Source organism: Oncorhynchus gorbuscha, unplaced genomic scaffold (assembly GCF_021184085.1).
Source record: "Oncorhynchus gorbuscha isolate QuinsamMale2020 ecotype Even-year unplaced genomic scaffold, OgorEven_v1.0 Un_scaffold_5:::fragment_8:::debris, whole genome shotgun sequence".
NCBI classification, from domain to species: domain Eukaryota; kingdom Metazoa; phylum Chordata; class Actinopteri; order Salmoniformes; family Salmonidae; genus Oncorhynchus; species Oncorhynchus gorbuscha.
In genome coordinates, this window is record NW_025745330.1 from 40,267 (window position 1) to 57,796 (window position 17,530).

Here is a 17,530-nt window from a genome sequence, read left to right on the forward strand (position 1 = left end):
AGTTCTCCTCATCAGAGTCCTCCACGAAGAGGTCCTGCAGGTGTTGCTTTTGCCTGCGATCCAGCTCTTCTGCCGTAGGGTAGCAGGGCTTTAGGTCAACAACATGCATTGTCCGGACATCTTCCCCAGTGTCCTCCAAACAGACCAAGTAGTTCACTGGTCCCAACTGCTGCACTACACGGTATGGACCTTTCCATCTCGAAGCTAGCTTGGCAGTGAACTTCTTAGACGCCTTTGACAGATGATGTGAACGTACCCAGACACGAGACTGGGGTGGAAAACACACATCTCGTCTATGTTTGTCATAGTTTCTCAGCTGTCGTTGTTTGGCTTTGGTTTTGCTGGCCTCCACTCTGGCTAGCAAGGTGTGGTGGTGTTGTACGGCATCAAATGCTGGGCAGTCAGGTGAAACATTCGAACTTTGCAAGACCCTGTCCATCGGACCTTTTAGTGGTCTTCCCAGGTGGAGTTCGGCGGGAGTGACCCCAGAAGTCTCCTGCACGGCAGAGTTCAGTGCAAAGCGAAATTCAGAGAGATGCTGATCCCACCTTGTGTGCTGATCCCCCACGAATGAAGCAATCATCCCCTTCAGGGTTCGGTTTACCCTCTCTGTCAGGTTGGTCTGAGGATGATAGGCTGTGGTCAACTTGGCAATTACACCCCAGTAGGTACAGAGCTCTTTGTAGATTCCTGATATGAACTGCGGACCTCGGTCAGAGAGGATTTGGTCTGGAATTCCAAATCTGGTAAAAACCTCCCTTCGCAAAATTAGAGCAATGGCTGATGCAGTAGCTTTGCGGAGGGGAAACAACTCCACCCAGTGTGTGTAGTAGTCCACTACCACCAATAAAAATTCATTCCGTGTCCCCCGGCTGGGAGGAAAAGGTCCCATGAGGTCAATTCCCAACATTTCATTTGGATGGTTCACCACAGTCTGCTGCATTTTCCCGGCAGGTCTGCCAATGTCTGGTTTGTATTTCTGGCAGACTTCACACTGCTGTACAAACTTCCGGGTATCAACCCACATGCCTGGCCAGTAAACCACCTCTTGTAGTCTTCGATAAGTCTTAAAAACTCCAAGATGGCCACTCATGGGATTGTCATGATAAGCTTGGATTATCTGGTCACACAATGTAGAGGGAATGAAGACGCGATAATGGGTGCTGTGTATTCCATCTCCTCTTGGAGTTTTTCGATACACTTTATCCTGAATTATGCTATACTTATCATTGAAGCGACTCTTGGAGTCTTCTTCAGACAGACTCTTGTGGATCGCCATGATGGCAGCATCCTTCTGCTGTGCTCTCCATACACTCTCATCATCCAGAGGAAAGGAATCATCCAGACATTTAGCGGTAGTATAAGTACTGCACAAGGGAGGACAAACATTGGCAGTCTCTGTAATCCGAGAAAGGGCATCTGGTACAACGTTCAGTTTTCCTTTGCGATACTCAATGATGAAGTCAAACTTCTGCAGTCTGATAGACCAGCGAATAAGACGGCTGTTGGTCTTGCCTGATGCCAGAACCCACTGCAGAGCAGCATGGTCTGTGACAACGGTGAAGATCTTTGCCTCCAAGTAGTAGCTCCATTTCTCCAAAGCCCAGACCACAGCGAGGCACTCCCTTTCAGTCGTTGAATAATTCCTCTCGGCTGAATTAAGGGTGCGACTTGCATAGGCAAGAACTTCTTCTGTTCCAAGTCCTGTTTGTTGAGCCAAGACTGCTCCAAGTCCTGTTTGACTTGCATCCATGTACACAATGAAATGAGCATTCAGGTTAGGATGTCCAAGCACTGGAGGAGTAATTAGACTGTTTTTGAGTGCTTCAAATGCACCTTGGCATGCAGGGGTCCATTGGAATTTCACACCTTTCTTCTTAAGGTGGTTAAGGGGTTCAGCTGCCTTTGAAAAATCAGGCACAAACCTGTGGTACCATCCAGCCATACCCAGAAACCGCTGAACAGCCTTGAGGGATGTGGGAATTGGGAATTCCTGCACGGCTGCAACTTTGGCTGGATCTGCATGGATACCTTCAGCATGACCAAGGAACTTGAGTTCTGGCAGACAGAAACGACACTTCTTCAAGTTCAAGGTCAAACCTGCAGCCTTTAGTCTGTCGAAGACGGACTGAATGTCTTGCAGATGATCCGCAACAGAGGAGGAGTAGATTATGATGTCATCCAGATACACGAGACAATTTCTACCCCTCAGATCTCCCAGGACAGTCTCCATCAACCGTTGGAAGGTTGCTGGAGCATTCTTCAAACCAAAAGGCATGACTTTGAAGGAGTACAAACCAGAAGGGGTGACAAAAGCAGTCTTGTCCTGACTAGCGGGATCCATTGACACCTGCCAATAGCCACTGTTCAGATCCAGATTACTAAAGATGGATGCTCCTGCCAGAGATTCCAGTATGTCATTTATGTTTGGTAGAGGGTAGGCATCGCTTTCTGTTATGGCATTCGGCTTCCTGTAGTCCACACAGAATCGATATCCACCATCTTTCTTAGGAATCAGGACAACCGGAGAAGCCCATCCGGAAAAAGAAGGTTCCGCAATTCCATTCTCCAACATGCTTTTTAGCTGTTCATTGAGAATTGCCAGTTTGGCGGGGGACAGCCTGTAGGGACGCTGCTTAATGGGGACCTCATGCCGGGTATAGATTTTGTGTTTGAAGACGATTGTACGGCCAAGTGTAAGAGTACAGACCTCACTGTTCACGTCCAACATCTGGGAGAGCTGCCACCTTTCATCATCCGACAGATATGCCTGTTCCCCTGCTTGTTTGATGTAGAAATCCGCATCAGGTTTGTTTTTGCTCTCGGATAGAAGGGGGGGTACGGCGGTAATCAGGGTGATAGTTGGGTTCTCAGACTTCACTGGTGGAACATGTCCAATCCTCTGATGCCTTCTAAGACGGACACTTCATCTGCCTCTTTATCCTCTCTCTCAGTCGCCTCCGACTGCTTAACTGCACTGTGATACACATTCCCAATCCAAAGAATCTTCTCACCTGCTCAAAATGACTGACATGATTCATATCAGTGCCCAGTGGTAGGACCATTAGATCACAAACAAGGATGTTAACTTAAGTAGCTAATGTTAGTCATTGTGAAAGCCCCCTTTGTGCCCACTCTGAGCAATTGTTGATTGCAGGCTCCTTGAAACAGATGTAGAAAAAGGGATGAGGGGTAACCAAACACTGGTCATGGAAAGGACTGTACAGGATTCTGTACCAACTCACATTAGTTGTCGGTAACGTTTTCCCCCAAGAAACAGTTCTTCAAGAAAGGCATGGACAAGTATGTTGCTGTGTCATTAACGTGCCAAATAGTTCAAGTTTATGCAATGTTCTTCTCCCAGTTCACTTCACTTGTTTGCTTCTCCACGATGATGATCTAAGATGTTACTTGAGCTGTGCAAAAGCCAATCTATTCTTTGTTTTGACATTGTCCACCATATACTAACCTTGGCCCCTATACCTTGTTTTGCAGTGGCCTGGACAGTTCCTCCTGTTTCCAGGTGTTGTCTCTGCTGAAGGCCCTGGCCTATGGTGGCCGCACCGTTATCTGCACCATCCACCAGCCCAGCGCCAAGCTCTTTGAGCTCTTCAACAAGGTCAGCCTCCAACCTGGCCTACTGCTAGCCTGAGTTCCAGATCTGTTTGAGTTGTCTTACCAACTCCTACGCCATTGGCGTGATAACATAAACAGATCTGGGATTCAAGCAAGCCTACTACTGCATGGGAATCTATGAAAGGTCCAATGAAACCACAGGATCACAGTTGGAAATGTATGTAGCCACACATGTGGCGCAATACTTATGGTCCCTAAATGAATGGTCTGCTAAATTAATGTACTGTATCCTGATTGCTTTGTGCCCCTGTGTTTCCCTCCCTAGCTGTATGTCCTTAGCCAGGGCCAGTGTATCTACAGAGGGAAAGTGCCTAACCTGGTACCTTACCTTAGAGAGCTGGGGCTCAACTGCCCGACATACCACAATCCTGCAGACTTTGGTGAGAAACTCTAACCAGTTTAACGAGAAACAAGTTAAATGTGGTATAAAGCATTCTAGAAACTATTATATCTATTAGTTCACCCGAAAATGAATTTTCTCAGAATAACTTTACAGATGGCTCGTGCTTCTACACCTGCTTTGCTTGCTCTTTGGGGTTTTATGCTGGGTTTCTGTACAGCATTTCGTGACATCAGCTGATGTAAGAAGGGCTTTATAAATACATTTGATTGATTGATTGGTTCCTCATGCAGTATTCACTGGGGTTTCTGTGACATGCGTACCTCTTTCTCCATTTGATCCCAGTGATGGAGGTGGCGTCTGGGGAGTACGGTGATCAGACGGCTCTTTTGGTGAAGGCCGTGCAGGATGGGAAATGTGAGCACGTCTACAAGACAGACATGAACGATGGACCCCTCAACCCCTTCCTGTGGCACAAATCTTCTGAGGAGGTAAAAGGGGGATTAGTGTATTACTACAGCTCTCAATGGGTTGAAATGAATAATCTCATTGAGGTGATATTTTCAGTCAAAGCACTTCAGGTTATGCAGTCTCTCTCTCTCTCTCTCTCTCTCTCTCTCTCTCTCTCTCTCTCTCTCTCTCTCTCTCTCTCTCTCTCTCTCTCTCTCTCTCTCTCGCTCGCTCGCTCAGGATTCCCCTTCCGGTGAGGGCTGCCACAGTTTCTCGGCCAGTTGTCTGACTCAGTTCTGCATCCTGTTCAAAAGGACATTTCAATGCATCATTAGAGATACAGTAAGACATACTTCCGCACACTGATTTGATTTTGTGCTGCAACAGCTTCCGCCTCCCTTTAAAATAACCAAATGTTACATAATGAACCCCAAACACTTTAATAAAATTAAAAGCTTATGAAAATAATAACAGAAGAATAATAGCAAAAGCACAATGGATAGGAAAATATATAAACATTTATTTTTTCTCTGACTGTTCTGGTCCTACAGGTGCTGACTCACCTAAGAATCACCTCTCACATTGGGATTGGGATTCTGATTGGCCTGCTCTATCTGGGCATCGGCAACGATGCCAAGAAAGTGCTCAGCAACTCCGGCTTCCTCTTCTTCTCCATGCTCTTCCTCATGTTTGCTGCTCTAATGCCTACTGTTCTGACGTGTGAGTATTCTCAGCTCTTCTTAATGACAGACATCTGCATGCGTTGATTTAGTGCATGAATTCACAACAGTCATAAGCCATTGTATACAGTATGTTAGAAGTAGACTTTGCTGAGATGTACCTTGCACTGTTTCTGATTACCGAAATGAGATTACTATGAGCCTGTTTTCTCCATCTCTCTAATTGCAGTCCCTTTGGAGATGGGAGTGTTCCTAAGAGAGCACTTGAACTACTGGTACAGTCTGAAGGCTTACTATCTGGCCAAGACTATGGCAGACCTCCCCTTCCAGGTAATAACAATGTCACAAATAACTCTGGATCATTTTTAGTAGTGTGTTGTGTCCCAAAAAATCTGTAAGTTGGTATTTCATCAAAATGCAAAAATAGAGAAAAAACACACAAAAAAACATTACGATTATATCATTCACTGAAAAGAGCAAAGGTATTGTAACTAAAGAAACCTGTTATGGGAGCTCAAAGGGGCTTTAGCATCGAGGTAAAAAAGTAATTCTGTTTCAGAATTTCAGACAAATCCCACAATAACATTACATAAGGAGGCTTTTGGGGCGGCAGGTAGCCTTGTGGTTAGAGCGTTGGGCCAGTAATCGAAAAGTTGCTGGATCGAATCCCCGAGCTGACAAGGTAAAAATCTGTCATTCTGCGCCTGAACAAGGCAGTTAACCCACTGTTCCCCGGTAGGCTGTCATTGTAAATAAGAATTTGTTCTTAAAACCTCTTAAGTCCCATCTAGCCATCTGGAAATGCAAATGCGCTACGCTAAATGCTAATAGCACTCGTTAAAACTCAAACGTTCATTAAAACACACATGCAGGGTACTGAATTAAAGCTACACTCGTTGTGAATCCAGCCAACAAGTCAGATTTTTAAAATGCTTTTTGGCGAAAGCATGATAAGCTATTATCTGATAGCATGCAACACCCCGAAATACCTGAAGGGGACGTAAACAAAATAATTAGCATAGCCGGCGCTACACAAAGCGCAGAAATAAAATATAAAACATTCATTACCTTTGACGATCTTCTTTGTTGGCACTCCTAGATTTACATTTACATTTAAGTCATTTAGCAGACGCTCTTATCCAGAGCGACTTACAAATTGGTGCATTCACCTTATGACATCCAGTAGAACAGTCACTTTACAATAGTGCATCTAAATCTTAAAGGGGGGTGAGAAGGATTACTTATCCTATCCTAGGTATTCCTTAAAGAGGTGGGGTTTCAGGTGTCTCCGGAAGGTGGTGATTGACTCCACTGTCCTGGCGTCGTGAGGGAGTTTGTTCCACCATTGGGGGGCCAGAGCAGCGAACAGTTTTGACTGGGCTGAGCGGGAGCTGTACTTCCTCAGTGGTAGGGAGGCGAGCAGGCCAGAGGTGGATGAACGCAGTGCCCTTGTTTGGGTGTAGGGCCTGATCAGAGCCTGGAGGTACTGAGGTGCCGTTCACCTCACAGCCCCGTAGGCAAGCACCATGGTCTTGTAGCGGATGCGAGCTTCAACTGGAAGCCAGTGGAGAGAGCGGAGGAGCGGGGTGACGTGAGAGAACTTGGGAAGGTTGAACACCAGACGGGCTGCGGCGTTCTGGATGAGTTGTAGGGGTTTAATGGCACAGGCAGGGAGCCCAGCCAACAGCGAGTTGCAGTAATCCAGACGGGAGATGACAAGTGCCTGGATTAGGACCTGCGCTGCTTCCTGTGTGAGGCAGGGTCGTACTCTGCGGATGTTGTAGAGCATGAACCTACAGGAACGGGCCACCGCCTTGATGTTAGTTGAGAACGATAGGGTGTTGTCCAGGATCACGCCAAGGTTCTTAGCGCTCTGGGAGGAGGACACAATGAAGTTGTCAACCGTGATGGCGAGATCATGGAACGGGCAGTCCTTCCCCGGGAGGAAGAGCAGCTCCGTCTTGCCGAGGTTCAGCTTGAGGTGGTGATCCGTCATCCACACTGATATGTCTGCCAGACATGCAGAGATGCGATTCGCCACCTGGTCATCAGAAGGGGGAAAGGAGAAGATTAATTGTGTGTCGTCTGCATAGCAATGATAGGAGAGACCATGTGAGGTTATGACAGAGCCAAGTGACTTGGTGTATAGCGAGAATAGGAGAGGGCCTAGAACAGAGCCCTGGGGGACACCAGTGGTGAGAGCGCGTGGTGAGGAGACAGATTCTCGCCACGCCACCTGGTAGGAGCGACCTGTCAGGTAGGACGCAATCCAAGCGTGGGCCGCGCCGGAGATGCCCCATAAACATCACTATTGGGTGATGTCCCATAAACATCACTATTGGGTCTTTTTCGATTAAATCGGTCCATATATACCCTAAATATCGATCTATGAAGAGTGTGTGATCCAGAAAAAAAGACAGTTTTAAAACGCAACATCATTTTTTTTAATTAAAAAAGTCGACGATAAACTTTCACAAAACACTTCGAAATACTTTTGTAATCCAACTTTAGTTATTAGTAAACGTTAATAATCTATCAAATTGATCATGGGGCGATGTGTATTCAATAGCTTGAAATCATGTTCGGAAATCTCTCATCCAAAACATCCTGTCGGAGACCGGAAGGAATGGGCTCTCTCTCACTCGTTTGACCAAGAAACAAAGCCCAGGCAATTGACAAGACTGGTGACATCGTGTGGAAGCTGTAGGACTTGCAATCTCAGCCCCCCATGTAATTTGCTTTCCAATAGACAATACATGCAAGTGGCGCATTGATATATTTTCCAGATTTTGGTGATCAGTTTTTCTTGCGCTTTTCGATGAAACACACGTTATGTTAAAGTCACAGCCATGATTTAACCAGTTTTAGAAACGTCAGAGTGTTTTCTATCCACACATACAAATCATATGCATATACTATATTCCTGGCATGAGTAGCAGGACGCTGAAATGTTGCGTGATTTTTAACAGAATGTTCGAAAAAGTAGGGGGTAGACTTAACAGGTTTTAACTGGCTTGCCTAGTTAAATAAACGTTAAATACATTTCTTTATAATTTACGCTTCACCAGAGGTTTACTGCATGTTTTCATTTATTTTATTGAATTACATCTAATTTGGCTTTTTTTCAACATTTCAAAATTATTATTTCAAAGCACAAAAAGCTTGGCTTTGTGTTTTAGTTTAATGCTTCAATGATACACAGTGTGTTTTCCATGGTGAGGTACTGTTGGCTGAACATGAGGAATGTGAGATGGCCGTATCACAATCCTAGTCAGCAACAGCTTCTCCTGGTGTTGTGCCCTTCACCAAGGTACATAACCACCTACACGACCCTGGGGGTGCTGCACTGACGCTGTCCTTCCAATCTGTCAATGTGTGGTTGGGCGTGTATGCAACTGTGCGTGCATGTGTTGGGGGTCGAGAAAAAAAAGCTGAAAAGACCATTTCTGTGTCCACAAATACACAATCAAGTATTTTTCTTATTTTGCTTCACAGATAGTGTTCCCAGTCGCCTACTGCAGCATCGTCTACTGGATGACGTCCCAGCCGCCTGACGCTGTACGTTTCATCCTTTTCTTGGCCCTGGGAGTCCTCACCTCTCTTGTGGCCCAGTCTCTGGGCCTGCTGATAGGAGCGGCTTCCACCTCGCTACAGGCATGTCCTCCATTCTCTCAATACTAACACGAGATAATAACTGCCATACCTTAAGCGGGCGGGTGTTAATTAAGAAGCGCGCTTTGACGGGTCATGTTTCGGAGGACGAATGACTCAACCTTCACCTCCAAAATCCGTTGGGGAGTTGCAGCGATGAAAAAAAGATCAAAATTGGGGAGAAAAAAGGGGGTCAAATAAAAAAATATATTTTGTGCTAGGGCTGGTCTAAGCATTGTGCCGCCCCTGTACCACATACTGTATACCCCTGGAGACAGCGTTTTTATCCCCTGTTCCACCACTCACACTCTCTGCTGTATCCCTCTCACCTGTCCCCCATCTACATTTCTAATTTGAATCTGTAAATACTACTTATTAAAATTAATTAAACATATCTTTATTGTTGTTTTACTATATTTCGTATTTACACAGTACCAACCTATAGTATATGCATATAATGATATGTTTCTCAGGGTGGTACCCAATTCTATTCTAAGCAGACGATTAACCGCAATATGTACATGTAAGATGGTTACAGTGAGTCACGTGCTGCCTCTGATTTTGCGCTTGTCCATGTCTCAGGTTGCCACGTTTGTAGGTCCGGTGACTGCCATACCCGTGCTGCTTTTCTCTGGCTTCTTTGTCAGTTTTGACACAATTCCGTGGTATCTTCAGTGGATGTCATACATTTCATATGTCAGGTAACTAGTTTTTAAGATACTTTTCAGACTTTCAAGGGCCCTGATTTTTTTGGCACTTGAACAGTAAGGGAAAGTGGGTTATGTTGAGCCAAAGGGTTAATTGAGCCACTCCTTGCTTCTAGGAAACCATACACAAAATGAATAATGTGACCCAATATTTAGGAAGATATCATGTGAAGGAAGAAACCATATGGAAAAATTGGTAAGCAAGTTAGGCCCCCCAAAAATTCACATAGTCAAATTAATGTATTGTTTTACAATTGTTTTATACCTCAGTTGGGGTCTATTTAAGCTACAATTTGAGGTCCTAAACCTAGCATGAAAGTGCATCCTTATAACTGTGTGCTCTAATATAGTCAACATTTTTGCTTTGGGGTAAGTTGAGCCAATGGCCACCATACTCCATACAAATGATTACATACAACAAATATGTTTAATGCATGGTATTTTTGCAATGTGTCAAGCATATGAATTCAACGGAGTGCATTTTATTGTTAAAGAGCATCATGCCCTGTGTATACAAATGTAAAACAACCAGAAATCTAGTCCCAATTGAGGTTCTTGAGAGAGCAGCCAAGGTTTTATGTGAATTTTGTTATTTGTTCATAAACTTCAATTAATCTACTCAGTCTGCAACCTAGAGTTTGTAAGATTCTGGTTGAATGAAGCAGAGTCCCAGCTTACAAAAATCAAAGTATTTATTCACGATAACGTTCTGAAGAATCCATGTCCTGCAGTACCTAGCTTCTGTAACCGTAAAAGCCTTGGTTTCATGCATGTTAACATTAGAAGCCTACTCCCTAATTTGTTTTACTCACTGCTTTAGCACACTGCCAACCCGGATGTCTTAGTTGTGTCTGAATCCTGGCATAGGAAAACCACCAAAAACCTTGAAATCTCCATCGCTAACTATAACATTATCCGCCAAGATAGAACTGCCAAAGGGGGCGGTGTTGCAATCTACTGCAAAGATAGCCTGCAGAGTTCTGTATTACTATCCAAGTCTGTACCCAAACAATTCGAGCTTCTACTTCTAAAAATTCACCTTTCCAGAAACAAGTCTCTCACTGTTGCCGCTTGTTAATGACCTTCCTATGCACACAGCTGTGCCCTCGATACCATATGTGAATTGATTGCCCCCCATCTATCTTCTTAGCTCGTGCTACTAGGTGACCTAAACAGGGACATGCTTAACACCCCGGCCATCCTATACAATCCAAGCTTGATGCCCTCAATCTCACACAAATTATCAATGAACCTACCAGGTACAACTCCAAATCCGTAAACACGGACATGTCATCCTAACTAACTCGCCCTCCAAATACACCTCTGCAGTTTTCAATCAAGGTCTCAGTGATCACTGCCTCATTGCCTGCATCCATAATGGGTCTGCGACCAAACGACCACCTCTCATCACTGTCAAACGCTCCCTAAAACACTTCTGCAAGCAGGTCTTTATTTTTTTGACATGGCTGGGGTATCCTGGAATGACATTGACCTCATCCCGTCAGTAGATGATGCCTGGCTATTCTTTAAAAGTGCCTTCCTCACCATCTTAAATAAGCATGCCCCATTAAAAAAATGTAGAACTAGGAATAGATTTAGTCCTTGGTTCACTCCAGACCTGTCTGCCCTTGACCAGCACAAACATCCTGTGGCGTTCTGCATTAGCATCGAATAGCCCCCGTGATATGCAACTTTTCAGGAAAGTTACGAACAAATATACACAGGCAGTTAGAAAAGTTAAGGCTAGCTTTTTCAAACAGAAATTTGCATCCTGTAGGACTAACTCAAAAAAGTTCTGGGACACTATAAAGTCCATGGAGAATAAGAGCACCTCCTCCCAGCTGCTCACTGCTCTGAGGCTAGGAAACACTGTCACCGCCAATAAATCCACTATAATTGAAAATTTCAATAAGCATTTCTCTACGGCTGGCCATGCTTTCCACCTGACTACCCTTACCCCGGTCAACTGCCCAGCACCCTCCACATCAACCCGACAAAGCCCCCACCATTTCTCCTTTACCCAAATCAAGATAGCTCATGTTCTGAAAGAGCTACAAAATCTGGACCCCTACAATTCAGCCGGGCTAGACAATCTGGACCCTCTCTTTCTAAAATTATCTGCCGAATTTGTTGCAACCCCTTACTAGCCTGTTCAACCTCTCTTTCGTATCATCTGAGATTCCCAAAGATTGGAAAGCTGCCGCAGTCATCCCCCTCTTCAAAGGGGGTGACACTCTAGACCCAAACTGCTACAGACCTATATTTATCCTACCCTGTCTTTCTAAGGTCTTCGAAAGCCAAATTAACAAACAGATTACTGACCATTTCGAATCCCACCGTACCTTCTCCACTATGCAATCTGATTTCAGAACTGGTCATGGGTGCACCTCAGCCACGCTCAAGGTCCTAAACGACATCAATGATGTCGATGGCGGATACTGTTATGCAGGTGAATGAGGACCCAAAAGCGACTTGGCGAAAACAGAGTCTTTAATCCAGTTTAAGGAAATAGCAATACTCCTAGACAAATCGGAGCAGTAAATAAAGCATAAAAAACAATTCCACTCGTAATCACGAGAACTGACTGGAGACTCGATAATAAACTGCAGGTTGCCTCGGGAAGGCACTTGACCGTAGCAGACTCAGACACCTGCTCACCACGCAGCATCTGAGGGAAACACGACACGACAGGGCGATACAAAGACACAGCACGGTGAACAATATACAAGGATCCGACAGGGCAGAAACGGAAAACAAGGGGAGAAATAGGGACTCTAATCAGGGGAAAAGATAGGGAACAGGTGTGGGAAGACTAAATGATTGATTAGGGGAATAGGAACAGCTGGGAGCAGGAACGGAACGATAGAGAGAAGAGAGAGAGGGAGGGAGAGAGAAAAAGGGGAACGAACCTAAAAAGACCAGCAGGGGGAAAACGAACAGAAGGAAAAGCAAAATGACAAGACAATATAAGACAAAACATGACAGATACGCCATCGATAAGAGACATTACTGTGTAGCCGTATTCATCGACCTGGCCAAGGCTTTTGACTCTGTCAATCACCACATTCTTATTGGCAGACTCGACAGCCTTGGGTTCTCAAATGATTGCCTTTTACCAACTACTTCTCTGATAGAGTTCAGTGTGTAAAATCGGAGGGCCTGTTGTTCAGACCTCTGGCAGTCTCTATGGGGGTGCCACAGGGTTCAATCTTCAGGCCGACTCTCCTCTCTGTATACATCAATGATGTTGCTCTTGCTGGTGGTGATTCTCTGGTACACCTCTACGCAGACGACACCATTCTGTATACTTCTGGCTCCTCTTTGGACACTGTGTTAACTAACCTCCAGACGAGCCATACAATTCTCCTTCCGTGGTCTCCAACTGTTCTTAATTTCAAGTAAAACTAAATGCATGCTATTCAACCGATCACTGCCCGCACCTGCTCGCCCATCCAGCATCACTACTCTGGACGGCTCTGACTTAGAATACGTGGACAACTACAAATACCTAGGTGTCTGGTTAGACTGTAAACTCTCCTTCCAGACTCACATTAAGCATCTCCAATCCAAAATTAAATCTAGAATTGGCTTCCTATATCGCAACAAAGCATCCTTCACTCATGCTGCCAAACATATCCTCGTAAAACTGACCATCCTACCGATCCTCGACTTTGGTGATGTCATCTATAAAATAGCCTCCAACACTCTACTAAACAAACTGGATGCAGTCTATCACAGTACCATCCGTTTTGTCACCAAAGCCCCATACACTACCCACCATTGCGACCTGTACTCTCTCGTTGGTTGGCCCTCGCTTCATACTCGTCGCCAAACCCACTGGCTACAGGTTGTCTACAATTCTCTGCTAGGTAAAGCCCTGACTTATCTCAGCTCACTGGTCACCATAGCAGCACCCACTTGTAGCACCCTCTCCAGCAGGTATATCTCACTGGTCACCCCCAAAGCCAATTCCTCCTTTGGTCGTCTTTCCTTCTAGTTCTCTGCTGCCAACGAACTGCAAAAATCTCTGAAGCTGGAGACTCATATCTCCCTCACTAGCTTTAAGCACCAGCTGTCAGAGCAGCTCACAGATCACTGCACCTGTACATAGCCCATCTGTAAACAGCCCATCTATCTACATATCTCATCCCCATACAGTATTTATTTATTTATCTTGCTCCTTTGCACCCCAGTACCTCTACTTGCACAATCATCTTCTGCACACCATTCCAGTGTTTAATTGCTATATTGTAATTACTTCGCCACCATGGCCTATTTATTGCCTTAACTCCCTTATCTTACCTCATTTGCACTCACTGTATATAGACTTTTTGTTTTCTTTTGTTCTACTGTATTTTTGACTATGTTTTGTTTATTCCATGTGTAATTCTGTGTTGTTGTATGTGTCGAATTGCTATGCTTTATCTTGGCCAGGTCGCAGTTGCAAATGAGAACTTGTTCTCAACTAGCCTACCTGGTTAAATAAGGTGAAATAAATCCATTATACTAAGACATCCATTTTATAGCTGTGCACATACATACACACCAGCAGTAGATTAGTTTTATCCTTCTCCATAGTTGTATCACTACCCAGCCGACAGTTCCGTTCCCCCGAGATTAGGGAAACCTTGAGAAGTACTCCCTGTCCTCATACGTTTTCTCAGAGTTCCTGCCAGGTCAGTTCAAACAGTTGAATTGTTCTTCGGTATTTTCTTAGGCACACATACAAGTTCAAATCCTAAGCTACGCCTTGCTCAGACAGTCTGTGTTTTACCACTATACAGATACATTGTTTAATCGAATTCTGACTAAAACTACACACATCATCAGATTATAATTTGATGATTCTAATCAATTTCATACAATTATAAGGTTTCAGAGTGGTGAATTATTTAATCATTATCTTTCAACATTTAAATTATTTTATCACAAGGTGTGAAAGAGAGGCTATAATAGAGGAGGAGAGGCACAGAAGGTCTTATCTGATGACATGGAATCTGAGCTTGCTAAACGTATCAAGAATCTCACGGACGAGTTCCATGGCCTTAGTAGCCTCAAATTCAGAGAACTTGCCTACGAATTGGCACATCGAAACAACATCCCTGTCTCAGACAACTGGTCAAGAAATGGAGGGGTATAGAATGGAACAGAGAGATGTATATCTGAATGTAGAAATACATTTAAGATATACAATATACCACATTCAACTTTGACCTACCAGCACCAGCACCCACAGTCACATGAAACCATTACCCACTTACCACAAGGTGGCTCAACTTACCCTGACCCTATGTTACCCCATACCTGGACAAACTATGTTTTCAAAACTGTTATGTTTACATGAATTATGAGAGATGCACAACATCCTGAAATATATGTAGATATCTTTCTTATAAATAATAAAAAATGTCCATTGACGTTGGGATGCTGAATGTAAAAAACGCCTCAATTTACCCCACTCTCTCCTACTGCTCTCATCCTCTTTAACATCACCATAAAACAGTTCCTATTATTTTGTAGGTATGGCTTTGAAGGTGTCATCCTCTCCATCTACGGGCTGGACCGGAAGGACCTCCACTGTGACAAGGATGAAACATGCCACTTCCAGAAGTCGGAGGCCATCTTGAAAGAGCTTGATGTGGAAGATGCCAAACTGTACCTTGACTTCATAGTGCTTGGCATGTTCTTTGTGACCCTCCGTCTCCTCGCGTACTTTGTGCTGCGCTATAAGATCAGTGCAGAGAGGTAAACTGGGGAGTGGCAGTAAAGGAGGAGAAAGGCCCAGATCGCTTGCAAGCTGGAATTCTGCTTCTAGAAACCTCCAGGCAGTGGCCCAGAAATACACCATGCACACTAAACTTTTGGCCAAAGTCTACAGAATATACACAACTGTTGTGTGAGGGTGTGCATGCAGTATGACTCTACTTAGCTTAGACAAACAAATATGGCAGAGAGGAGCTCAGTGCCATGGATGATTCCCAATATTACAAGAACGTTCTTGTTTAAATACCAAAACCAAGGCTCCTGTCACAGTAGGAATCTAGATGTAATCGCCTTGTGCAAGGGAACCAACTGTAAGTAATGTAAGAGTTTGTTGTTGATAAGCTCTTGTCTAGTCTGTAGTTCCAGACTGGTTTATATGATCACTGTGTGAAACCAATTAAATGAAATAGCTTGGTGGAAGGACAATGGGAAGACAGGGCCACACTTAAACAGGAGCTGGTTTCCTCCAATGTGTGTTTATTATATAGGACTGCCAGATCAAATGGGTCTGTAATCTGGGACCCTCGGTCAATACAGGGAAAGGTACAATAGTGCTTGTTGCTAATGTGGGATAAAGCAATCACATACATTCCAAGCATGTGAGAGACTGTACAGTACCAATATATACTGTCATTTATCCTGGGTGAGTTTCCCGAAACAAATGTGGCATGTGGCGCTCGACAGCCTAGCCTCTCAGGCGCAAGAGAGTAACTGTGCTTGAACAAACTAATTAATAAAATTAAGCACGTTCTATGAGTGGCATCGGTGGGGGTCTGGGTTTTTCAGGGAAATAAAGTACCACGTTAGCACCCCTGCTCAGAGGCCTGTGGTTGTGATTATAGGGCTTGAATAGTTGAAGGAAGATATGGGGGATATGAATTCTGATGTGACTGTGGCTGGCTTAGTATTACAAGCCAGAATCCTAACCTGAGATCTGAGCATGTAACACAAACAGAAAGTTAAGTATTACATTATCTCAAGCATTACCAACACAGCTTAGTTTGAATGGCATGGAGGATTGATACAATACTCTTTTAGTCACTCCACAGTCAGTCATGTAAAATAGAATTGAGAATGAAGAGTATTTTATACTAGCTCATGTTCTGTCACACAATCAATTCATAAAAGACATGGCAGCCTAGGTTGGGGTTTGTTTTATCTGTCAACCATACCAAAGGGATATAGTGCTACCGTATTTCTGTAAGAGACTGGGGACTCTATTTTATCAAACTTTATGCAATGATAAGTCACTAAGGCTAAGACTGTTGGTAGCGCTATATGTCCAGAGGTGTTTTTTTGTGCTATTTTCACTGCAGAAATTATGGGTGCAGTAGCTGGCAGTTGTGTGAAAGGGCTGGGATAAATTGGGAGGCTTGTCCCCTCACTGGCCAATCAGAACGTGGTCCATGGCTAAATATGTGGGTGCTTCTAGTTGTGTATTTACGGTCTTTCATGTTTTAAGTTGTTATCAAAGCCAATTTGAATGTTAGTCCGCTATAGCCTAGTTTGTTAAATAGCCTACAGAAACAAAATAACAACATGTAGGCATATTCCATCTTTGCTAAATACATTGAACATGTTTGCAGTCCATATTGTTCAAAGTATTGTTCTGCCATTGCTTCAATATGGAAATACACTACCGCTCAAAAGTTTGGGTCACTTAGAAATGTCCTTGTTTTTGAAAGAAAAGCTAATTTTTTGTCCATTAAAATAACATCAAATTGATCAGAAATACAGTGTAGACATTGTTAATGTTGTAAATGACTACTGCAGATTTTTTAATGGAATATCTACATAGACATATACAGAGGCCATTATCAGCATCCATCACTCCTGTGTTCCAATGGCATGTTGTGTTAGCTAATCCCAAGTTTATAATTTTAAAAGGCTAATTGATCATTAGAAAACCCTTTTGTAATTATGTTAGCACAGCTGAAAACTGTTGTAATAAGCAATAAAACTGGCCTTCTTTAGACTAGTTGTGTATCTGGAGCATCAGCATTTGTGGGTTCGATTACAGGCACAAAATGGCCAAAAACAAAGACCTTTCTTCTGAAACTTGTCAGTATATTCTTGTTCTGAGAAATTAAGGCTATTCCATGAAAGAAATTGCAAAGAAACTGAAGATCTTGTACAACACCGTGTACGACACCCTTCACAGAACAGTGCAAACTGGCGTTAACCGAAATAGAAAGATGTGTGGGAGGCCCCGGTGCACAACTGATCAAGTCGGGATGTATTTTTTTTTGCAGTACTGTTTATTCGAGATGATATGAACAATGTGGACAATGTTCAGCAAGTTG

The 17,530-nt window shown here is 43.9% G+C and overlaps 1 protein-coding gene across 2 annotated transcripts in view; it reads left to right on the forward strand.

The window, feature by feature from the left end:
* LOC124018400 (ATP-binding cassette sub-family G member 1-like) overlaps positions 1 to 16,998 on the forward strand; it is a 54,685-nt gene extending 37,687 nt beyond the window's left edge. For both annotated transcript variants that reach the window (XM_046333710.1, XM_046333709.1), the window contains exons 7-15: positions 3,496 to 3,619; positions 3,902 to 4,016; positions 4,322 to 4,467; positions 4,667 to 4,768; positions 4,978 to 5,146; positions 5,336 to 5,436; positions 8,602 to 8,760; positions 9,340 to 9,458; positions 14,985 to 16,998. In XM_046333710.1, coding sequence (XP_046189666.1) covers positions 3,496 to 3,619; positions 3,902 to 4,016; positions 4,322 to 4,467; positions 4,667 to 4,768; positions 4,978 to 5,146; positions 5,336 to 5,436; positions 8,602 to 8,760; positions 9,340 to 9,458; positions 14,985 to 15,213 — 1,264 coding nt within the window. In that variant the 3' untranslated portion in view covers positions 15,214 to 16,998. The remainder of the gene's footprint in view (positions 1 to 3,495; positions 3,620 to 3,901; positions 4,017 to 4,321; positions 4,468 to 4,666; positions 4,769 to 4,977; positions 5,147 to 5,335; positions 5,437 to 8,601; positions 8,761 to 9,339; positions 9,459 to 14,984) is intronic.
* Positions 16,999 to 17,530: the final 532 nt, after the last annotated feature.